The sequence below is a fragment of the Zootoca vivipara genome, chromosome 10 (assembly GCF_963506605.1).
Source record: "Zootoca vivipara chromosome 10, rZooViv1.1, whole genome shotgun sequence".
NCBI classification, from domain to species: Eukaryota; Metazoa; Chordata; class Lepidosauria; order Squamata; family Lacertidae; genus Zootoca; species Zootoca vivipara.
The window spans coordinates 35,047,409-35,072,281 of NC_083285.1; the positions used below are offsets into that span (position 1 = coordinate 35,047,409).

Consider the following 24,873-nt stretch of genomic DNA (forward strand, 5'->3'; position numbering starts at 1 on the left):
AAAATATATTTAGGACTTGGATACAAGCCAGAGATAAGAGATGATAGACAGCAAGTTAGAAGTATGGTGCCTGATAAAACAGTTGTGACAGTAAGACAAAGAAAGCAAGCAGGTTATAAAGAATACCTATGAAACAGAAAATATTCCTTAGTAACTCTGAAGGCAAGGAAACTGATGTGAAAAAGCAGCGACCTAGCAGACAAAAAAGACAAGTTCAAAATATGTAATGTCCAGATCCTTGCCACCCTGCAACAGAGTCTCACTCTAAATTATTTACAATACAGTACTATTTTAAACCAGAGGAGGGAGGGAGAGCTGCATGCATGGGAGGAAAGGTCAATCAAACAATCATACAGCCATTGATTCCAAAGTTCTTCACTAACCTCCCTCCTCAACTTGCTGTTTTCATTTTCTGCATCCTCATTTCGAAGAGCAAGCTAAAACAACAAAATTAGTTAGCTAGGAAAATGTATCAAGTTCACAATAAAGGCATATTTTTCAAAAGTATTGACACTCCTGGAGTACATGAATAGTAAATATTGTATTATATAAGCATTGATAGATAGGTAAATAGATACACACAAACACACACGGGAGGAGGGCAGCTCCTGCTCCCATTTCTCATCAATCCTTCCTACCAACTACCCCCAACAAACCCTTCAACGCTATTGCCAGTCCACTTCCTTTACAACTCACCCAAAGCCCGCATCCCCTCACAGCTCCTTAAACCCATTCAACTGATCTCTGTCTACCTGCCAACCCCCAACCCCACCATATTGCCAATCCCTCTCCCCTCACAGCTTGGTCCAATCCCAAGATCCCTCTGTACTGCTGCCACTGGGGAGGGGCAGGGGATTGAAGAGCACAAAATATTTCATCCCTTTGCCCCTCCTAAAACTGTACAGGACTGCACTGCATTATATTTCTAAATTCCCCACATCATAGGGTATATACGAGCTCTATTTCATGCAAATGCATACATCATTAACTTTTTTATTTCTATTGCTATTATTCAATACAAGTCTTCAATTTTATATTATTTTTCACAGTTTTACAGATGTCTACTTAATATACTGCATACCTGTTCATTGACTTTCTTTTCTTTCTCCAGCTCTTTCTCCATGTCTGCCAACTCTCTGTCTTTTTGTTCCATCTGTCTTTCCAGCTGACGGATCTCATCACGCAAAAAGCGAGTATCACGACCACCAGTAGATCGATGTGCTACCTTAAAACACCATTAAAATATAACAAGCTATGAATGTGTTTCCTGTTAAGGTAAGCAGGACAGTACAGAACTGTTTTAATCAAAATTTCAATACACACACACAAAAAAAACATTTTGCATTCATTCATTCTGAACAAGTTGGGAAAAGTCAGGTGACACCTGACTTTAATCTAGCATTTGTACTGCAACATATTTCAGCTTCAAAAATTCAAATGGTTTAAAATAAAGGTATGCCTTACAGGACTAACTATGCACAATTATATATTTTTAGCTGTTTTACATCCCCACTATATTTAATAAATGAATGAAAATCTAAAAGTGAGTTTGTCATAGTGTGCAGTAGGAACTTGCATTTGCTACATTCTAAAGGCGCTATGCTACAAATGAAACCTGTGATCAATATAGCTGTGATTTCAACCAATAAGGGTCTGACCTTCCTACTGTTAAGCAAATTTGTTGTTGTTTAGCTGTTTAGTCGTGTCTGACTCTTCGTGAACCCATGGACCAGAGCACGCCAGGCACTCCTGTCTTCCACTGCCTCCCGCAGTTTGGTCAGACTCATGTTGGTAGCTTCGAGAACACTGTCCAACCATCTCATCCTCTGTCGTCCCCTTCTCCTTGTGCCCTCATTCTTTCCCAACATCAGGGTCTTTTCCAGGGAGTCTTCTCTTCTCATGAGGTGGCCAAAGTATTGGAGGCTCAGCTTCAGGATCTCTCCTTCCAGTGAGCACTCAGGGCTGATTTCCTTCAGAATGGATAGGTTTGATATTCTTGCAGTCCATGGGACTCTCAAGAGTCTCCTCCAGCACCATAATTCAAAAGCATCAATTCTTCGGTGATCAGCCTTCTTTATAGTCCAGCAAATTTAAGTCCTGCTTATTTCATTTGCCCATTGAAATTGCAGGACAGGGTTTAAAAGTATCTAACTTTAAAAGGCTGAATTACACACTTACAATTATAGTTATGTCCCCAAATCTTCTGGTTATGTTTAATCAAATAAAATAAAATGTTAAAAATATAGACTAGAAATGCAATCCTATTCTCCTCTCCAATGTTTACAATTGGAAGGGGTTAGGATTATATGTAGTTTCCTCTCTACCATCCTCCAGGGGGAGACTGCACAGAAGGAAAGCTAAACTTTCCTCAGGCAAAGCATGAAGCTGGGATGTTCCACAGTGAGGTTTGGGTTTCGTAAAGGTGTCAATTATTGAACCCATCAACAGTGCCAGACTCAAGCTGGCACAGCAGAAAATGTGCTCTTTTCCACTCCTTCTGCCCTGGCCAGAATGAGCCAGCAGTACTTGGAATGTAGTGGTGGACTTGCTGTTCCACTCCACCACTGCCCTGCTTCTCATTAGGATTGCTTTGCCAATGCCCATAAAAAAAGAATAACTTAATAATGCTATACAGTACATCAACTAGTACCACCAAGAACAGAATAAATACTGCAGCATAAAATGCAACTTTACATTTTGACATACCTCTAACTCCTTTTCCAATTTCATCACTTTAGTTTTTAACTGATTTTCTGTTAGAATAAACAAGACACAAAATTACCAAAATATATTTCCGTAAGCCTCCAAATGAAATCTGCAATAAGCTTGGTGTCAACCTCTACTAACATTACAATGAGTGACTTATTTGAATCAACTTTTAGTACCAACAAAATTGAAGCTATATTGCAATACTTTTTTAAATAAAAAAATACTCTTTACAGTTTTTAAAACAAGCAATAGAGGAGAAATGGCAAATCACATTTTGATGGACTGTCAATATAAATAATATAATGACTAGTGTAACTTATACTTCACAGAAAGAATACAAAAAGAGGAAATGAGCAAAAAGGGGGGGGAAATGGGGACAGGACGAATCAGAGGAGCCAGGCGTAATAAAGTTCAAGACACTGAACTCAGGAACTTAAATATGTTTTAATATCTAATGGAAGTTTCCATCATCATCTATTGACCCTGCTGATAATTGGAAATAGACAAGTGTACATGTGTGTGTTACTTATCCACAAAAACTGATGATACCAAATTTGGCTTGCTCCTCCCCAGCTTTCTCAACTTCTTCCAATGCCAGTTCTACTTCTTGATTTTTCATCTACAACAAAAATAGGAGTAAGACAAGTGCCCAGAACAAATAATTACATATGAAGCTACAAGATTATGTAGACTAAAATAAGATGCATGTTGCTACACACAAGTAAACACAATATAAGCAAGCAGAGGTTTGAGTTTGGAGGAATGCATCCACTATAAATTTCAGCAGATCATATAAATCAAGCAACGGGGAGCTATTCATCCAGCTATTTCCAAATGGGCCCTTTTGAAAAATGACCATGCCCACCATGTCCTGGGGGGTTGGGAATGGATCCATGCGGCCCTTAGCTAAAAATAAATAAAAAATAAGCAACCTCTATACTATGCATCGGACCCAGGTGGCGCTGTGGTTAAACCACTGAGCCTAGGGCTTGCTGATCAGAAGGTCGGCGGTTCGAATCCCTGTGACGGGGTGAGCTCCCGTTGCTTGGTCCCAGCTCCTGCCAACCTAGCAGTTCGAAAGCACGTCAAAATGCAAGTAGATAAATAGGAACCGCTACAGCGGGAAGGTAAACGGCGTTTCCATGTGCTGCTCTGGTTTGCCAGAAGTGGCTTTGTCATGCGGGCCACATGACCTGGAAGCTATACGCCGGCTCCCTCGGCCAATAATGCGAGATGAGCGCGCAACCCCAGAGTCGGTCACGACTGGACCTAATGGTCAGGGGTCCCTTTACCTTTACCCTTATACTATGCATCAGTAACCAAGAAACTTTCTCATTTTCATACTTGACATAGGAAGTGGGTAGAAAACTTTAAGACCCAGAAGAAAAACTCCAGGGAAATTAGACTGTTTCCTAACAGGGTTATTCAGACTAAGGACTGGGAATCTTTCAACGGGTGTACACCTTCCTGTAGACCAGGACAAAACTCAAATTACCCAGGGCACTGTCACTAGCATTCAAGAGGGTTGCACTACTGCATTAACTATGAAAAAGCATTTCTGACACATTTTTCCTAACTGCATTTATCAACCAAAGGAACTGTAGATGGGCAGGCTAAAATGACATGTTTCACCTCAAAGTTCTAATTTATCCCTGTAAAAAAAAACCAGTAATTAGCCTGTGACACGAACATCAGAACTTCCATCATAGATTAAGTGAAAAAGACTGACTTTCCACAACAAGATGGACTTTTGCCACGCCCCTGACAGGAGCAACTGCACTTACTACTGTTGGGGGCACCTGCTGACTTGGCTGGAGGGGAAAGACTGCAAACAGAGAGTTTGCCCTAGGATGGAGGAAATAGACTCTGCATTGCTGCCTAGCCTGGAATGGAAAGCTCATGCTCGTGCACAATTTGCTTCTTAGGAGTAATTAGGACGCATCAGTACTGACCCTCATTAGTGACTGAGAAATTTTAAAAAGCTGAATTAAACGTTCAGGGTTCTCATCCTTCAGAGCGCTTCCATCAACCTAAAGATAAAAGCAAAATACTTTATTACTATTAAACAGTTTAATATTAAGCATTATATCCATTTAGTTTCTTCACATAAAATGTTCATTTCACTGTTCAAAATACCTTAGCCAACATCTCCAGCAAAGTATCTGCTAGCTCCTCTTGACGAGGTAAAGAATCAGGATCTACTCTCATAACCTTCTTCCATTCTAAAATGGGTGCCATCTTGAATGTTCATTTATCTTTGTACAAAAAGAAAAGGTACTTTGAGAAGACATGAAAATATCCACAAAGGTAGTCATTCCCTTCTTGAGTTATTTACAAAGGAAGCAAAAGTTTACTAGACATGATGTTCATGATATAAACAGAAGCACAAAACAGGTCATTATTAGAATCAAAATATCATTGCTTGTGTGCTCAAGTGCTTCAGCATCACTTCTATTTTTAACATCTCTAACTGTACCAGGAGTAGTTCAGGAGGGGCCCTCACTTATAGGAGGGGCTACTCGTGTCATACAAGAGAGGGAAAGAACAGCTCTAATGATGTATGTGCATGGCTTTGTTGATCTCACATGGGATTGAATTCCACAACTTTGGGGTCACTTCTAAGAAAACCCTAAAGTACAGACAGTGTCTTTTGTTTTTCATACAGTAGTTGTGAGGTTTCCAAACGCCACTTCCATCCCTCATCCAACGTAGCATATCCGTCAAGTGAGGATAACATTTTAAACCATCGAACTTGCTCCCACAGGAGACTGGTGATGGTTACCAGCTTGGATGGCTTTAAAGGAGCACTGGACAAATTCATGATGGAGAAAAACCATTGTTTGTTACTAGTCAGGATGGTTGCTCTGCTCTGCTGCTAACAGTTGGAGGCAGCAGAACCAGTTGCTGGGAACCCCACAAACACCTGGTTATCCCCCGTGAGAACAAGATTGTGGGCCAGGTGAGTTTTTATGTCCTTACCTGATGCAGTGAGCTCAAGTCCACAGCCCCCACGGTCGTTAAGTGCACACATTTACAAGCGAGAACTGTACATCCTAAACCTCTATTTGTCCACGGGGGAGCGGGGGGGGGGAGAGAGATTAATAGATTATGTGGTCTTTCAATGTCTACTACTAGACTCTCTAAAAGGAGTTTAAACACACACACAGGCCTTCGCCATAAACCTTTCGAAAGCGCCTTTAGACCCTCCGAACTGGGTCAGCTGGGAAAAGAAGCGGAGCTATGATCCTTTTTACCCGGTACCTAAAATGCTGAGGCTCCTCCACGCAATCTCTCCTGAGCGCTTCGTAGTGAGCCAGTAGGTTTACTCCAGAGAAAGCGGGTCTAGGATTGCAGCCATTTCTTTCCCCAGGCAAGGAAACGCCTCTCCACTCTCGGAGCAAAACGGGCAGCGAGGAGAGCAGCCTAGTGGCCGCTAGTCCCCCTTCCGGAGCCCCGCCTCGCCCGCCCGCCAGATGCAGGCGACGTTAATCCGCGTTTATTTGTTCACGAGAACCTCCCTCCCCTCCTTCTGGCTCGCTGGTTTCCTCAAGTCGTCCACCGAGGAGGCGGAGGCGAAGGAGGCCGCCGCTGCTGCTAGGCGACGCCCTCAAACACTGCTCGCCCTCAGCCGGAAGAACCCGGATCTTCTTAACTGGAGCGAGAGCCGAGTCAAAACTCCCGCGGGACTACAACCCCCATCATGCCCCAGCCGAAGACCACAAGTCCCGGCATGCCTTGAGGGGAAAGGACCGAAAGGGAACAGCCGCGGTGTGGCGCGCGCTGAGGCTGACTTCCCACTGAACAAGGGCAGGCGCGCTTTCCCGAGTGAGCGTGCCTGCTGCGTGCTTGTTCACGGCATGCCGCAGCCTTCAGCAGGGAAAAGATACCGCCGAAGGAATCTTAAGTTAAAGAAGGGAAAGGGAGGGAGCCACGGGGAGGACCACATATCCCAGGCTGCTCCGCGCCGGCCAAGAGGCAGAAGTCGGCGGAGTATCCGCCGCTTGGAATGCCGGGGGAGGGAGTCGGGCTTCCCAGCATCCTTTGCCGAGCTCCGTAGGTGACAGGGGGAAGTGTCCGCGCGTGCGCACTTGCTGGAGGGAGGCTCCGATAGCTCGCCCCGGGTTCGCTTTTCCCAGGGAGGTGCGGCTGAAGCACCAGCGGAGCGAGACATGGCGGAGAGCGTGTGCATCGCAGGCGGACCTAGGTACAGGATCGCGCGCTGCCAAGAACTGCGGGGAGAGTCTCGGGTCGGGGTTCTGAGAGAAGAGAGCGACTGGCTCTCTGGTCCCCACGCGACGGGGACGGGAGAGGGACGGAGGGGAAGAGGCGGGTGTGCCTGGCTCTGCCCGGTGCGGTTTCTTGCGCGACTCTCGAGGAGAGCTCTGTAGTTTCCATGCCAGGTACAGGATTCAGCCCGATCTAGGGATGATTCGCATTTGCTTTTGGAATTGCGCGCTGGACCTCGCGTGCAATTCAGCAGCTCGCGGTCTCCCTTACGGCGGGAGGATGTGCTGCTAAGATACGGTTGTCCAAAGGAAAGGCTTGCAGTGTATAGCGTGAGTGTTCACACGTGACGCTTGTGAGGACCCCCGAGTTAAGTCGTGGATTTCTTCGTGTATATCATGGGCGTGGTGGAGGGTTGGGGCAGAGAGGAAAGTGATCTCTGTAGAGAAAATAGTGGCCGCAAGAAAATAGTTGCACATGCCCCATGGGAAAACCTAAGCGTTACCCGGCTGCTTAGTGCACCGTAGGCCCAGCACAATCACTCGGAAGCAAGTGCTTGTGCATTCCATAGGATCTACTCTGGAAGTGAGTTTAGGATTACACCCTGAAACCACAACGAAGTTAAATGGCTACACATTAGTTCCAACTGAGTGATACGATTGGTTACACAGGGCTTAAACGCTACTTTCTCTTACTTTTTCTGTATTTATACTGTGGAGATTCCAGTTACTGTGTAACAAGTTATGAGCAAACCTTACAAATACTGTAACGTGTGGAGTTTTCCGTTACGATGTTGATTTCATCAAGTGGATAGTAGCAATGCAGAGTAAAGTGACTGCTGTTATGCTTTGTTGATATTCTACAACATGCTATAACATTTGTTAAGGAATGCTTTGGAGATCAGGCTGCAACAAAACTCATTTTGGAACAGGAAGAGGGTAGAGGAAATATATACCCGAGCACATACACAGTCATTATATATAACCTCGGGTATCTCTTTTGTTCTGCATAGATAATTTATTAGCAAGGTTTAATGTTTGTTTGTGACTGTATCTGTACTGTATCTATTCACCATTTACAGACAATGAGCTGGGGGGGGGGGGAGCCTGAAACTTTAAGGCAAAATGTGGTTCCGACTGATTATCCCCATCCGCAATGTTGCTTTATTTTATTTGACCTCTTATCATAAGCAGCCTTGAGCAGCTTGAGTGAAGAACAGTCCAGTAATTGGGATGCTCAACAATACTGAACCAAAGGCATTCTAATTGTCTTCTTTCATTATTCATGTGTCCTTTTTTTGTTAGCATAAGCCTGAAAAGCAATAATCTGTTACACATGTGAATATTCTTGATATTATCAGCTTGTCACTTCCCAGACTCTCTCTTTAAGAACCAATAAAAATATCATAGCTCTCTTATAAGTGCATTATTGCTCTTTTTATTATCGGAGAGAAGCTTGCATACCTTACAAACAAACATTTTAAAGCAATTAGTGCAATGCAAAATGCCAAATGTTTGGTGGAAAAGTAGAAATTGACTCTACTCCAGTTTGACAAAGATGTTTTAAATATACTGTATAACTGGATGTGGTGATTCAAGCCCCAGTCCAATAGCTTTTCTATCAATTCTGTGTGAGCCCAAAGACTTCTGATTGTCCTGTGGGACTTGTAATTTTTTCTCTTCCAAACAACAGATTTCCACACCATATCACAAACTCCTTTTGAAGATTTTGGGAAGGGTTGTAGTGCAGTACTTTGCATGCAGAAGGTTTGATTGGGAATGCCCCATGCCTGAAATCCTTGAAAGGAGTTGTCAGTAGTGCACTGTCGACAGTATTGAGCAAGGGACCCAATGGGCTGTCTCAGGTTTAGGTCACTTCCCGTGTTGCTTGTTTGAATTTAAAAAATGAAAGCACCATAGAATTGTACAGTTGCAAGGGAAGCTGAGGGTCATCTAGTCCAACCCCCTGCAATGCAGGAATCTCAACTAAAGCATCCATGGCAAATGGCCATCCAGTCTCTTCTTAAAAACTTCCAAGGAAGGAGAGCTCCCAGGAGAGCCTGCTCCACTGTTGAACAGCGGTAACCGTCAAAAAGTTCTTCCTGATATTTAGTTGGAATCTTCTTTCTTGTAACTTGAAGCCATTGGTTCAGTTCCTATCCTCTGGAGCAGGAGAAAACAAGCTTGCCCACAGTTCAAACTAGTACTGTATAAGTTTCTAGGTGTGTGAACCTCTGGATTTGGGTAACTATGTTCAACCAGGTGTGAAGAATGGATTCATATTACAATTCCGCACTTCATCTTCCTATATTGATCAGATGACCATCAGAAAGGTCAGCATTCTAGATCTACCAGTTTTTTGCCTTTATGCAAAGTATAAACTTAAAGCAATCCAGTCAAAAAGCAACAATCAAAAATAAGAACCAGCAGCAGAAATTATACAGTTAAAACCTGCTAAGACAAAACATGTTTTGTTTCCATATAAAAAGACACCAGGAAGGTACTCCATAGTCCAAGCACTACTGCCAAGAAGGCTCTGTTTCTCATGCTTGTTCACATAACCACCCAAGATGTTGGCATAGAGAACAGCAGCTCTGGGACAGACCCTTCTTAAGGTAGCAAGGTTCAAGACTGTTTAGGGCAGGCATCCCCAAATTGCGGCCCTCCAGATGTTTTTGCCTACAACTCCCATGATCCCTAGCTAAGAGGACCAGTGGTCAGGGATGATGGGAATTGTAGTCCAAAATATCTGGAGGGCCGGAGTTTGGGGGTGCCTGGTTTAGGGCTTTGAAAGGCAAGTACTGTACTGGAAATGGAGCCTGGAAACCAAGTGATCAGTGAAATTGAAGCAAGGTTGAAGTCCTGTGCTCCTGTTGTTGGGTTGCAGGGAAAAGTCTGACTACCACATTTTGAAGAAATCAACCTTTCACCATTCACATTTTAAAAGGCAAGTGCACAATAGGCTTCTTCCTCAAAACAGTTTGTAGCACACGTCTTTCTGTTCACAGTGAGTGAATTCAGGAAGATTTACATCATTGAGTTGCCCTATATGATCTATTCAAGGTTTTACCGTAGTTATACTATCTAGTTTTGTGGAACATTATGTCCAGACACTTCTGTTCTCCCATAGGGCATTGGTGCTCAGCATTGTCATTTGAAATGTAATCCATGGTTCATGAGCTGTCTGAGTGAATCTACAGAGGGATGAGCCAGACCCATGACTCATTTTTCCCAACACATTTTATTTCTCATAGTTAGTCATGATCCCTTCCATTTGGGGAGATCCTTACCTTGGATGTTAGAAAGAATTGAAGCACTGCCGTCTTTGTACTGTCCAAAGGGCCAGTGCAGGCCTGGCAACTCTTTCTAATATTCTCAACATGCTACGTTTGATACACCTGTTGAGCTACATGCAAGATCTGCAGACACTACAAAGAAAAATTCCAGCGGATGTTTTTTACAAGCAACTCTTTAAGTGATCATAAGTCTTAAATTAGTTTTGTGTAACGGTGGTCAAACCCTTTACTGAAGGGGAGGCTCCCAAAAATTCCATCACCTTTGCAGGCAAACAATATTTTCAGTAGCGAACATGATCCTTGAGGCCTGAAAAAAGGCAAGACTAGTGGTATAATTCCAGTTGCCTGCTCTTGCATAATTCCTCTCCATTTGAGACGAATTGTGAAATCGTTTGTAGCTGGGTTTGCAAGATGGGAAGATGCTGAAGATGTAAATAAAAGATTCCCTTGCTTCCTTGATGCATGGGAAATTCTTGTCTGTTCCAGTTTCTCTGCAGTAGGCTAAAGGTAAATTTACTAGCTAATCCAGATATACTTAAGAAATTCCAGGGAAATACAACATTCTGTGTTTCCAGAGTATTCCCTTGTCAGCTATTTATTTATTTCATATAATTTATATATATGATCCTAGAAAAGAACTCGAAGTGGTTTCCAAAAAAAGCTACAACAATGATATTATCACTAAAAAAAAAAATACAGCAATAGTTTCAAACATGCAAGAAGTGAAAACAAAAACAGAACAAATTAAAACTCGCACCAGCTTTTGAAATATCTGGGTAGGCTTATCTGAACAAGAATGTTTCTAGCAGGTGCCAGTAAGAATACAGTGAAGGTGCTGGATTGATATTAATAGTCATATGGGTCATATGAGGTCTCAGCTGCCTGCCCAGTCTCTTGGACAGCAATGGGGAACCTGTGGTCTTCCCAATGTTGTTGTACTCCCAACTCACACCATTCCATCCAGCATGTCCAACGATCTGGGGTGGTAGGAGCTATAGACCATCAACCATAGGAGCCCACAGATTCCCCATCCCTGCTATAGTGAGAACCTGGTCCGTGAGGGCAGGTCAAAAGGTGGTCTTCTCAAGAGCAGTCTGCGTAGCTTCTCTAGTTGAGGATGCCACATGGTTTTCTCTCGTGGTTAAAGTGTGGAACTAGGACCTTGAGGGACCAGGGTTCAAATGCCCACTCAGCCATGAAGCTCATCTTGGGACAATCATTGCTTCTCAGCCTAACCTACCTCACAGGGTTGTTGCTGGGATTAAATCAGGAGAACCACATATACCAACGTTAATAAGATTTTTGGTTGTTGTTGCTTTAAAAAAAAAGAATAATGGGGAGAATGTAGCCCAGGCATCCCCAAACTGCGGCCCTCCAGATGTTTTGGCCTACAACTCCCATGATCCCTAGCTAACAGGACCAGTGGTCAGGGAAGATGGGAATTGTAGTCCAAAACATCTGGAGGGCCAAAGTTTGGGGGTACCTGATCTATCCACATCTAGCTCTTTAGAAATGATCCATTTTCAATGTAGATTTTGACTCCTAAATATGCCTGTTAGTTTCTATTAGAAACCTGCCTTTTTCCCACTGGGCGCCTATATCCTAGCGACATCTTCCCTGACATAAAAATTGCATTCCTTCTGTGTACATTATGGCAGGCAGGTCTCTGTTTAATTGCTCTCTAAATAGCAGTAGGAAGAAAAGGAGACAGAGTTCTCTCTTTTGGTTTTTATCTTTTCTTTTTCTCCTCTGTAGTGTGTTTCTGGAGATCTTAATTGACAGCTTGTGAACTTTCTGATGTTTGGTTGTTTTTATTTTCTAATTCCCAGAATTCACTGTCTTCTGATTTCTCACCTATGCATCACACCAAATGTGTGTGTGTGTGTGTGTGTGTGAGAGAGAGAGAGAGAGAGAGAGAGAGAGAGAGAGAGAGAGAGAGAGAGAGAGAGAGAACTTACTAAGCATGTTTTCATTCTCTGCCATAGAATGTTAGGGATGTGTATTTTCTGGATAATGTTGGAATAGAAAACATTCCTAAGTAAATTGAAGCAATTTACATGGAAAAATCTATACAGTCATACCTTGGTTTAAGTACGCTTTGGTTTGAGTACTTTCAGTTTAAGTACTCCGCGGACCCGTCTGGAACGGATTAATCCACTTTCCATTACATTCAATGGGAAAGTTCGCTTCAGGTTAAGTGCAGACTTCCGGAACCAATTGTGTACTTAAACCGAGGTACCACTGTAATGCCTTAGAGAATACAATGGTACCTCGCAAGACGAATGCCTCACGCAACGAAAAACACGCAAGACGAAAGCGTTTTGCGATCTTTTTGTTGACTCGCAAGACTAAGTTTTCTATGGCCGTGCTTTGCAAGACGAATTTTTTACCTTTTTTTATGCTTTGCTTTGTTTACATTGGAAAACCGCAAGATGAAATTTTCGCAATACAAAATGACTCGCAGAACAAATTAATTTCGTCTTGCGAGACACCACTGTAATCTAGTATAACATGTTTATTTTACTTATATTTAGTCAATTAAGCTAAAAATGGTTGCTGCCAAGCTTGCCTAATACTGTATTTGCAATTGGCATGATTACTAATGAACTCAAAAAATGGACAGATTTCCATGGAAAAGCAAAGCACTAGAAAATTTCCACCCCACATCACAATTTTTGATTCCATACCATAAATGCGTATTATACTGGAAATGAATACTTCACCTGAAGTTCTGAAGAACACAAATATGCAAGCAGAACATTGCACAAGCAGAGAGACTCTCATATTCATATTGGTGCTTTAGATTGCCCTGTGTGCATATAAGCATCTGGCTGTGAACAGTGAGGTGAATGGCAAAGAGCTCTTGCAGAGAGATCTTTATGAATGCTGTGTATTTTTGACTCTGCGCCCCCTCCCCCCAAAAAAAAAGATGCACAAAGAAAATGTGAGCCTTGTGCAACATTAAAGCAGTATAGGTATACAGTGGTACCTCGGTTTATGAACACAATTGGTTCCGGAAGTCTGTTCATAAACTGAAGCGTTCATAAACTGAAGCGAACTTTCCCATTGAAAGTAATGGAAAGTGGATTAATCCGTTCCAGACGGTCCGCGGAGTAACCGTTCATAAACTGAAGCGAACTTTTCCATTGAAAGTAATGGAAAGTGGATTAATCCGTTCCAGACGGGTCCGTGAAGTACTTAAACTGAAGTGTTCATAAACTGAAACATGGGTGTAATTGGTTCCGGAAGTCTGTTCATAAACTGAAGCGTTCATAAACTGAAGCGAACTTTCCCATTAAAAGTAATGGAAAGTGAATTAATCCGTTCCAGATGGGTCTGCGGCGTTCATAAACCGAAAATTCATAAACCGAGGTGTTCATAAACCGAGGTTCCACTGTATTGTTCACTTTTCTAATACTTGACCCGTTTCTCCTAGTCAAAGATAAATTAAATTGAATTTTCTGTGGGTGAAGCATGGGCTAAACTTCTGAGTTTATGATCCTTCGTCTAAGCATTCTTCATACACTTTCAAGACGGATTTTAAAGCTTTTGTGAGCAGAAGAGGAAGGCAAGCAACTTCCTCTGCCCCTTGCAGCCCCTTGGAAACTCTCCCAATCCTCTGGAGCAGATTTAAGGGATGTAGGGAGGGGAAATTGCCAAAAAATCCCCCCCACTCCACCTAAACTGTACCTGTAGGACTAAATAGCCATGCAGCATGCTACAATAGTATGCCAGTTCTAATGTATTAGAGGTCAGTTACATCTATAAATTCAGTTATAGAATAGTAAAATCAATTATAAAAAGGTAAAATCAATTATAAAATAGATATAAACTAATAGGGTTCCCTTTGCCAGTTGGAAAGCCCTAATTAGGCATTGAAACAGAAGATGGCTTTGGGAAGTAATTTAAAGAGTGGTTTCCTAAATTATTTCCTGTATATATGATTATTTGTATATGATCCTGTTTATTACACCTTGCAGTATTTTAAAATATGTATTTTGCCAGCTTTCAACTGTTTGGGTGTGAGGGCTTTGTAATTGTATGGGGAAATCACTGTTCTTTAGCAAAATGCTAACTCTCTTGCTAATAATAATAATTATTATTCTCTGTTTTTCTAGTAAAGATCCATAAAAATCCAGTGCTGGTCACAGTGACTTCAAAACAGATTTTTAAAGAAGAGAATGCATAAATGAAGAGATACTGTGCTTGAAACGTAAGTCAAAGATTTTATTAAAGATGTTCAGCAGACACTGGTGATCAGGTTCACACTGCTTTAAATTATTACACGCACACCCAAAATAAAATCTAATATAAAGAGCATAACTGATCATTATTTTTAGCAGCATGCATTCTTTGTGTTATCCGGGGGCATATCTCTTTGTTCCTGAGATCAGAATGTGAACCGCAGGTTGTTAATAGAAGCCAGTGTCTGCAACTAATTCCCATATTGTTTTTTATAATGTGGTTGATCTCACTGAGTGGGGTGGGAAATGACCTGATACCTTGACAAGCAACAACTAGTGAAAGAGTAGTTTGAATTTTCCATAAATTTGGTTTTGGAGACCAGCACTGTTACAGTGGTTAAGTGACAGAGCTGTGAAACTGTAGGGCTGTGAGCTAGGAGTAATTATTTACTGCTGGGATACTTCAGTTGGTGGAGCACGAGACTCTTAATCCCAGGGTCGTGGGTTCAAGCCCCATGTTGGGGAAAATATCCCTGCATTGCAGGGGATTGGACTAGATGACCCTCAGGATCCCTTCAATTTTATACTTATATGATTCCTATAAACTGAATCTAGCAGCTCAGTCTTAAGCATGTATTCTCATAAGGAATCATCATTTGTGTTCAGTAGGCTGACTCCCAGGTATGGGATTGCAGACTAAAATCTTATCCCCATGCCACCTAAACGGGGATGAACACTCCTACCCTGATTCCTCTTGTTATCTCAGGATTCAGGTTTGTAGGTTTCTCCTTTGTACCATTCATTTGACAGCACTGGCAAAATACCAGTAGGCGAGAACACTGAAATATATGGCTTGGATTTAAACACTCTGGGGGTATCAGGTTGGCAAAGGCTGTGCTAGTTAAATCAGCCATTTTGATTTGCAAATGCCAATTTTTATGGAGGGAAAAGATAGTTAAGACATGTTTGAATCTTCCACAGGTATAATTTTTGAGAGCTCCAGAGAAGATGGCTTATGTTAACCTAAAGGAAATTGCACTAATAGTTGGAGTGGTGGCAGCTTGCTATTGGAACAGCCTGTTTTGTGGCTTTGTTTTTGACGACGTTTCAGCCATTTTGGACAACAAAGATTTGCATCCTTCTACTCCTTTAAAAAATCTCTTCCTGAATGACTTCTGGGGGACTCCTATGTCTGAGGTAACTGATTATCATCCTGTAGAAACATTGACAGCATTTTTAGAGTGTGTTGCTGAGCCGAAACATGGGCCACATTCGGACAATCATATAATGGCTTAGACTGGTTTTTGATTGAGGGCTTTTTGCCTGTGTCTGCATCCCCTTCCCTCCCATTTTGCAAGCCTCAGTTAGGTCAGGAAATCTCTAACCATGATTTCCCATTCCACTCATACTGAGAAAGTAGGGTTACCACACTTGAAACGAACCAGGGCATTTCATAGTTTGAACTAGTTTGAGATCTTGGCTTGTTCAGAAACCAGTATTGGGAAATGATGGTTTGTTAGAAATTTCTTGGTTTAGATGTTGCTCCTGCAAAGGGTGGAGTGAAGGGGCTTTGTTCAAAAGGCTTGTTCATATAATGGCTTATTAAGCCGATCTATAATTGTCTGAAGTAGGCCAGTGGCTCGCAACACCCAAACTTTAAAGTTCTTGATGAGATTTTATGAAAAGCTGAAAAATTAGTATTATACAGTACCTTCCACAAACTTTATTTTATAATTTATATGTTCACAATCTTGATCATCCAAACACAAAGGAATACAGGGACACTGAACATAATTCAAGCTGTGGTACCAAGAGAAGAGCAATATTGTTTTCTCTATATCCAGTTCATGACTTCATGAGCTTGTACAAAAGTTGCCAAAATAACAGCACCCTTAAAAAAAAGATGGGAGGTATTGGCAGAGCAAGGTAACCATGAGGTTTGCAGGAGCACCAAAAATGTCTGTTAAAAAACCCAAAACCACCAGTAAGGATTCAATGGCCATGGATTGCTGTCTTGATTGGGTTGGGTGAGGGATTGTAAAGCAGGTGAGAAGTGGAATGGAATGGGGCCACTAAGAGGAAGAGGAACAAAGATATAAAAAGGCACGGACAGAGAAGGAAAAGAGTGTCTCGAACCCCGAACAGAAGCTCTCCAATCTGCAGCAGTTTGTTGCAGGGCTCCGCTTGTATGATCTAGACACTGAGCCCCATCTGCAAAACTGCAAGCTTTGCAATAAACAAATAATCAAAGTACATAAGCTTGTGGGTGGGGGTTGGGACAGGTTCTTTTTATATACTACTGGGCTGAACAGGCAGAATTGGGATGAATGCATCCAAAGCTCAGAAGGACATCAAGGAACTTCCCAAGCTTCCCTCGAGTCCCTCAAGCCAGCAGACTTGGGAGAGCACAGGGAAGGTCTCACATTGTGCTGAGCTTTTTAAATGTAGAGTATGAGGCTTTCTTATGAATTCTGTACAGTGCCCAGCAGTCTCAGGGGCAGGGATTTGTGTGTACAGTCGTACCTTGGAAGTCAAACAGAATCCATTCTGGAAGTCTGTTCGACTTCCGAGATGTTCGAAAACCAAAGAGCGGCTTCTGATTGGCTGCAGGAAGCTCCTGCAGCCAATTGGAAGCAGTGGGAGCCCTGCTGGACATTCAGCTTCCAAAAGAATGTTTGAAAACCGGAACACTCACTTCCACGTTTGCGGTGTTTGGTAGCCGGAACATTCGACTCCCAAGTGGTTTGGGAGCCGAGGTACGACTGTATTGCTTAAGGTAGGGTTTCTTGCTACTAGTGACCATATTTGTGAAGCCTGCATCTGAGCAATATCTTTCTGAATGTTGGGAGGTTTGCTTTTACGGTGTCTGCCTTCTTGGGAAGACTCAACTATGTGTCTTGCTTTTAGGCTTCTGATTTTATGCTCCAGTTAAGCTGTTTCTCCCCAAAGATGGATATATCCCCCCCCACACACAGTTCGATCTACATGTGGGTCTGTGTGTTTTTGTTTTTTAGGAGCGAAGTCACAAGTCATACAGGCCGTTCACTGTGCTCACATTCCGTTTGAACTACCTGTTCAGCGAGTTAAATGCTGTCTCTTACCACTTCCTGAACGTCATCTTCCATGCAGTTGTTTGTATCGTCTTCCTCAAGGTCTGTAAGCTTTTCTTGGACAACAGGAGCAGTTTGGTTGCTTCCTTACTGTTTGCAGTGCATCCAATACATACCGAAGCGGTAAGTAAGCCTGAAATGGCTCTGTGGAGTTCTTGTTAAAGAACAGTTCTCTTAATGACATATGGAAGAAGGGACTCAAATTTCAGCAATGACAGTCTTGTATCTGTCTTGGGAAGGAGAATAGGAACATAGAAAGTGGCCTTGTATTGAGTCAGACCGTGATGTGTTGAATTTGTCAACTTTCAAATTCCAACAATCTCAAGAAGTTGGTTTGGCACGATAAAAAAAAATTCTAAGAGTACAACTGGAGCATTTTTGTCATCTTCTCTGTGGCATTCAATGACAGGCATTGAAGTAAGCTGTCACTTGTCTTTAAAATGAGCTTACCTTGTTGGCTGTGGGAATTGTATCAGGGTTAACTACAAAGAGAATTCTGCTACCGTAGCTACATAGTTCATTTGCATGAACATATCCTTTGGATGATGGCCTAGATTAATATGTTAATATTCTCTCTCTGTTTCTTTCCATCCCTGTTAAGGCAAGGGCTGAAGCTCAGTGGTATAGCTCATCCTTTGCATTCAAAACATCCCAGGTTCAGCCCCTGATTTCTCTAGACTGGCGAAGGTCCCCTCTTTGTAACCCTGGAGGGTCACAGCCAATGTTGACTATACAGTGGTACCTCTGGATACGCACACCTCTGGTTGCGTATCCTTCGGGTTACGCACGCCACGTGCACAGAAGCTCTCTACTGCGCTGCAAGCTTGTGCAGAACAGACTCCTCCAGTTGCGAATTCCTTGGGATCCAACCGGAGCTCCGGCACAGTTCCTGTGCGCAACCGGAGGTACCACTGTACTGAACCATAGGGTCTGACTACATATAAGGCAGTTTCTTTTCTTCCTGTTGCACTGTCCAGTTTGGGCAGTTTCATAAGCCTCACTGCTCCTTGAGTCCCTTTTCAAAAGATACGCTTTGTCTGTGAGTGCCATTAATATTGTAGCTTTTGTATCATGCCCTCCAGATGTTGTGAACTCCAGCTCTCATAATCCCCAACCAGCAAGTCCAGTGCTCAGGGATGCTGGGTGCTGAATTCTAGTCGGCTTTCATCATCCGGTTTAGTGCTTCAAAGGTAGCAAGCGGCACTTTGAATTAGACCAGGAAACAAACCAATGCAAAGGGTATTACGTGCTCCCATCGCTTGTTTCCTACAGGCAGCTGCCTTCTGCACCAATTGAAGCTTCTGAATTTACTGATAAAGCAGTGAATTTACTGATGAAGCAGAATTTACTGATAAAGCAGTGTAGAGCAGTGCTTCTCAAGTTATCTGATCTCAGGGACTGGCAGTCCCTGCCCCACCCGCCATTTGCCAGGGACCTGTACCATATTTGGTCCATGAAGCATCCTGTCCAACCTGGGCTGTGTTGTTGTTGTTTGTTTGTTTGTTTGTTTGTTTATGAATTTATATACTGCCCTATACCCGGGGGTCTCAGGGTAGTTCACAGATGGGGTGATAGAGTCACTGAGGACAAGCAGCCAATGACTCGCAGACCAGCACCAGCCTGTGTACCATCACTTTGAGCATCACTAGTGTGGAAGTTTAACCGTGGATTTGAAATGCAGGTTCTAAACATGGCTGATCAGTTGTAGAAATAAACAACATTGAAGGTTTATTACAGTCAAGCTCCAAGCACTCAACTCCTGGGAGATGGTTCCTCTAACTGAATATGTTCTATATTGCTCTGTGGTGCTTTTATAAGCTACTAAAAGCCTCAAAAAATGAACAGTACATTTATTATGGCAAAGGCCAGTCTTCCCAATCTGGTGCCCACCAGATATTTGGGGCAACAACTTTGTTCGACACCAACCACCGTGACCCATGTTCGGGAACAGTGGTGGTCTTGTAACCCTTGGAGGGCACCCTGGGAAAGGCTGTGCCCTCTGGAAATTGGTGCATGCATGACTTTTGAGCAAGCACTTGCGCATGTTGCACATGGTGAGGCTATAAATGCATCCAACAAAAATGTCATTGGTTAGGCATGCTTTCTCACCACGTTATGTACATAAATAACAGAGCAATCCAAACAAAACAAAAATAAAAAATCCTTCCAGCAGCACGTTAGAGACCAACTAAGTTTGTCATTGATATGAGCGTTCGTGTGCATGCACATGAAAGCTCATACCAATGACAAACTTAGTTGGTCTCTAACGTGCTGCTGGAATGATTTTTTTTGTTTGTTTGTTTCGACTACGTCAGACCAACACAGCTACCTACCTGTAACTAGAGCAATCCTAATTAGGATTTGAGTACTTCCATTTATCAGCCACATGAGGGCACAATAATGCTATACTTGACATCATCTGCCACTAAAGTAGTAGAAGCTCACTCCACTTGTCTTTGCTTTTTTATTTAGTTTACTTTTGGTACAGGTGCCCCTAAGGATTGCATTTAACCTGTAGTCTTTGTTCATCGCTTGCATAGATGGTTTATCTCCGGTCTTTACATCCTAATTTTGTTTACCTAATGATCACTCTCTTCCTCTTCTGTTTAGGTAACTGGTGTAGTGGGCAGAGCAGAGCTTCTCTCCTCCATCTTCTTCCTAGCTGCTTTTTTGTCATATACCAGGTCCAGAGGTCCAGAAAACACGATTGGTAAATATATGCTTTGGGTCATGTAGTGTTTCTTTAAGACACAATGACCTCTAAGAGTGTAGTCCACAAAAGAAAGGTATCTAAACTGCCCTTTGTGTTGGTCTCTGGTGCTCCCTTTTCTTCTGGAAAATGTGGAGTACTAATAGTGCAGTCCTAGTAGTAGTAGTAGTTCTTACTACCAGTGGTATACCAGTATAGTACTCTACTGGTAGGAATTAGTGAGTGTGAGTAAGAGGCACTCTTCTTAAATCAATGCATTCTGATTGTTTTTACTCCTAATTCAAACCCTGTTTGGCCTCAAGCATCATTAGGAACATAGGAAGCTTCCATTGGTTATCCATTGGAACATAGGAGTCAGACCATTGGTCCAACCAGTTCAGCATTGCCTGTGCTGCTTGGAAGTGGCTTTTCAGGGTTTTAAATGGGAGTCTCTCTCAGCCCTGCCTGGAGATGCTGCGGGGGGGGGGGGAGGAGCTCCTAGGATGAGTTCTATTCCATCTGAATGTGCTTGTTAACCCTTTTAGGTTCATTTTTAAAGGAACATATAGCCCTACTTGCCACTTCTAAAAACTTCAAAAACAGGCAGCATATACGAGGATTGCTTTCTAAGTCTGTGTCAGTAGGTGAGAATGCTACATTATTGTTAGCTTTTGGTACAGTGGTACCTTGGTTCTCAAACACATTGGTAGTCAAACAACTTGGAACACTGCAAACCTGGAAGTAAGTGTTCCGGTTTGCGAACTTTTTTCAGAAGCTGAACATGCACCGATTTGAGCATTACGCTGACAATTTGAGTGCCATGCTTCTGTTTTGAGTGTTATGCTGAGGTCTGTCTGTTTTTGCTATTTATTTTGCATTTTTGTTTTTGTGGCTCTTTTTGTTTTTGTGACTGTGTGGAACCCAGTTTTGTGAAACCCAGTTCAGCTACTGATTGATTGATTGTGGAACTGCAGTACATTGTTTATTGCTTTCATTTTATGGATCAATGGTCTCGTTAGGTAGTAAAATTCATATTGAATTGCTGATTTAGGGGTTGTTCTTAAAAGTCTGGAACGGATTCATCCATTTTGCATTACTTTCTATGGGAAAGCGTGCCTTGGTTTTGGAACGCTTTGGTTTTGGAATGAATTTTCAGAACAGATTACATTTGAGAACCAAGGCACCACTGTACTAGCAGTAGGAATGTGCTTTGCTTAACCCAGCATGATTGGCTTGCCCACCTCAGTTAGTCTACAAAAGAATGAGGAAATTGATGATAGCTCCCAATTCATAAAGTATTGCTAGTCATGCTCTCAGCAGTTGCAAATGACACCTTTTTCTTTCCCTAGATTTTTTGCAGGCTAACCGTTTGTCTCTTTTGCATTGCAGTGTGGACTCCTATTGCAGTGACTGTGTTTCTGGTGGCTGTGGCAACATTATGTAAGGAACAAGGAATAACAGTGGTGGGAATCTGTTGTGTCTATGAAGTATTTATAGCTCAAGGGGTAAGGAACTCATGCAATCTCATTCTAAGCCTATGGTTAACCCAAGAATTGTGCAGTTTAAATAGTTTTTCTTGGGCACATTTGCTAGTTTTGTGATAATACGCTGTGCTCATGTGACCACCTATTTTATTTTGTCATGCTTGGGTGGGTGGCTTGCACCCCTCAAAAAGGTTTGTGGCAGCATAGAACTAAAAATGACCTCAAGATAATCTAGTCAGTCTTGCTGTGCCAGAACAGACTGACTGAAAACATTCCAGGCTGGTTGGCTCACAATGTTGGAGAAATTTAAAAGGGGTTCCTAGGCTGGAGGTTACCCTCCCAGAAACCGAAAATAAAAAGGAAGCAGGCTTCAAGTGGAAAAAATAGGCCTTTATTGAAATACAAATGTGCATAGGGACAGCCTCAAAAATGAGGAGGCTGTAAAAGAACCACATCCAAAGAAATGGGCTTTTATACATTCCCAGTTTCCACACATGATTTCTATTCACTGATCAAACTAAGCAAGCTTAATAAATGCAGCCCATCATCCTGAGCCAATCAAAATCTTTTGGCTCCTCAGATCATGTGATTTACATATAACCGTTCTTCAGTGTCTTTCTTTATTAAGACTTTGACTAATTTTCCTGTTCATTAAATGTCTCTCAGTATCCTCTTTCACTTGTCTACAAAGCAATTCAAGATGAATCACCATCTAGGGATGCTTTGAAAGCATCCCTCCCATTTAGCCAGTTGAACAGAACTTCCTTAGCATCATTCCACTCTGTTACAAAATCCTGGCTTTTCTTCTGGCTCCTCTGAGAAGGGCGGGGCAACTGGGGAGGGGAGTGCAGACTCTTTCATGTTTCTAGAGATCCGCATCTGAGCCAATAGGGGAATAAGTAATCAAATAATCGCCCTTCATAAATGTATGCAGCTTACGGTATAAAAGATGGGATGGGGGAGCCAAATGCATGCAAGCACCCAACAAAACACCAATAGAAATGTTTTCAATTTAAAACAGGCCGACTTTTTAATTTGGTGAACTTTAAGACTTTTTAATCAAGGTTTAAGGTAAAGGTAAAGGGACCCCTGACCATTAGGTCCAGTCGCGGACGACTCTGGGGTTGTGGCACTCATCTTGCTCTATAGGCCGAGGGAGCCGGCATACAGTTTCCGGGTCATGTGGCCAGCATGACTAAGCCACTTCTGGCGAACCAGAGCAGCACATGGAAACACTGTTTACCTTCCCGCTGTAGCTGTACCTATTTATCTACTTGCACTTTGACGTGTTTTCGAACTGCTAGGTTGGCAGGAGCAGGGACCGAGCAACGGGAGCTCACCCCGCCGCAGGGATTCGAACCGGCGACCTTCTGAGCGGCAAGCCCTAGGCTCAGTTATAATTGCGGTGTTTAGAGTGAGAGAAATAGGTTTCCTCCCCCCACCCAGTCCTTAAAATTAACTTGGAAAACATGCTATCCTCACGTTCGCCCACCTTATTCTCTTCTTCACTGGAAAGGTTCTCTGAAGTTGTTCATAATGTGCGTACATATTATATCTGCATTCTTAGATATTTTGCAACTTCTGGCGATAAGCATTGTGGGGCAGGGGACTGTCACAAATTGGATTTTGGGTTGTGTGTTTTTCTTACTACTCATGGCCAGGACAGGACCATAAGTTGACCATCCGTGATATATAGATAGATAGGCAGGCGGATGGATGGGTCAGTGGATAGCCATCTTTCTCCCTTAAAGCAAAATAGTTAGGCCTTTATTTTCAGAAAGATCTTTTGTCTGAGATCCAACAAGTGTGGGCGGGGGAGAGAATCCTTAATGCTTTGGTGATGACTAGGTGTGCAGTCCACACCAGCAGCCCATGAGGCACACTGAAGCAGCCGCTTTGGGTGGCAGAATCGTGTGGGGCAGCAGCACTCCCATGGGTGCCCTGCCACCATTGGGGTTGCCGGGTGGCGGGTTCCCAGGAGATCTCACCAGAAGCTGCCACAGCTGCAAAACCTCAGTAAGTAAAGCAGGGGCTGCGAAATGGGATGGGTCATTCCTGTGTACCACACTGCCACGCCATGACTCCCCAGAGAAAGCAACCCAGCCTGGCAAACCTCCGAAGAACATGGAATCAGAGGCACTGCATGGCCCAGCAGCTAATGGAGTCTTTGCAGTGGCTGCTTTGGCTGAATAGAGCCACCACAAAAGCTTCCAGCAGCTGGAATCCGTAAAAAATACAGCAGCAGCAAACCATTAACAGCATCCATTGAGCCACTTCACCCTTGCAAGGCTCTATCAATTTAACTAACCGTAACTGTATTCATTGTTGATGTTGGTTCACGGCAGTGAATGGCACTGAAAGGTTTACTTTGCTTGAAAACTAAGCTTTTTCTTTTTCTCTCTCTCTCCCCCCCCCTTTCAGTATACCTGGCCTATTCTTTGGGATACGGTGTTACAGATTCTCCGAGGCAAAGGCAGCATTCCTTACTGTATGCTCCAAATGCTGTTGAAGCTGATAGTTCTGATGTTCAGTACTCTGCTTCTTGTTGTGATCAGAGTCCAGGTCATTCAGTCGCAGCTGCCAGTGTTTACAAGGTAAAAAACAACACACACACCCAACATATAATTATGAAATGTTACAACTTGGGGATGAGTAGGTTTTCACCAGGTATCCACTTGGATTTATTGCAGAGCTGATATTCTTTTATATTGTTTGATTTCTCTGAAAACTAAGATATGTCCCTAATTCATGTCCTTAAGAAGAAGATATGCAGAGCCTGCTGGATCAGGCCAATGGCCCATCTTGTCCGGCATCTTGTTCTCACAGTGGCCAACCAAATGCCCACCAAGACCTCTGTGCAACAGCCCTTCTCCCCACTTGTGATTCCCAGAAGCTGACAGAACATAGTCATCATGTGCAGTGAGCCTCTCTTTTAACCATGGCTTAGAAACTATAATTTTGGTGCTGGTTTGGCTGTAACACTAAATCACAATTTAGTGTTACACAATGAGCCTGAGGCAAGTCTTGGGCTTGAACGAACCCCCTCCTCTGGCAAAGCCACAAGGAAGGATATGAAAGGTTTTGTGTACATTTTAGATTAACCACAGCTTTCCATACTGGCTAATCTTTACTTGTTCTTGCTAACCATAGTTATAATATGAAGAGATCTCATAGTAGA

The 24,873-nt window shown here is 42.8% G+C and overlaps 2 protein-coding genes across 5 annotated transcripts in view; one reads left to right on the plus strand and one right to left on the minus strand.

Moving 5' to 3' along the window:
- CEP290 (centrosomal protein 290) overlaps positions 1 to 6,286 on the minus strand; it is a 48,552-nt gene extending 42,266 nt beyond the window's left edge. For 3 of the 4 annotated variants that reach the window (XM_060279691.1, XM_035127262.2, XM_035127263.2), the window contains exons 1-7: positions 5,971 to 6,285; positions 4,846 to 4,964; positions 4,662 to 4,739; positions 3,259 to 3,328; positions 2,707 to 2,753; positions 1,082 to 1,225; positions 384 to 437 (exon numbers count right to left, since the gene is read on the minus strand). In XM_060279691.1, the coding sequence (XP_060135674.1) occupies positions 384 to 437; positions 1,082 to 1,225; positions 2,707 to 2,753; positions 3,259 to 3,328; positions 4,662 to 4,739; positions 4,846 to 4,947 (495 nt within the window). In that variant the 5' untranslated portion in view covers positions 4,948 to 4,964; positions 5,971 to 6,285. Of the gene's footprint in view, positions 1 to 383; positions 438 to 1,081; positions 1,226 to 2,706; positions 2,754 to 3,258; positions 3,329 to 4,661; positions 4,740 to 4,845; positions 4,965 to 5,970 lie in introns of all 4 variants that reach the window. The other variant, XM_035127265.2, reaches the window with a different exon arrangement.
- A 490-nt stretch (positions 6,287 to 6,776) lies between these two features.
- The window catches only part of TMTC3 (transmembrane O-mannosyltransferase targeting cadherins 3), a 41,457-nt gene continuing 23,360 nt past the window's right edge, over positions 6,777 to 24,873 (plus strand). Inside the window, exons 1-7 of the mRNA XM_035127794.2 lie at positions 6,777 to 6,913; positions 14,347 to 14,441; positions 15,394 to 15,609; positions 17,427 to 17,645; positions 20,133 to 20,232; positions 21,601 to 21,716; positions 24,117 to 24,289. Of these exons, the coding sequence (XP_034983685.2) occupies positions 15,421 to 15,609; positions 17,427 to 17,645; positions 20,133 to 20,232; positions 21,601 to 21,716; positions 24,117 to 24,289 (797 nt within the window). The 5' untranslated portion in view covers positions 6,777 to 6,913; positions 14,347 to 14,441; positions 15,394 to 15,420. The remainder of the gene's footprint in view (positions 6,914 to 14,346; positions 14,442 to 15,393; positions 15,610 to 17,426; positions 17,646 to 20,132; positions 20,233 to 21,600; positions 21,717 to 24,116; positions 24,290 to 24,873) is intronic.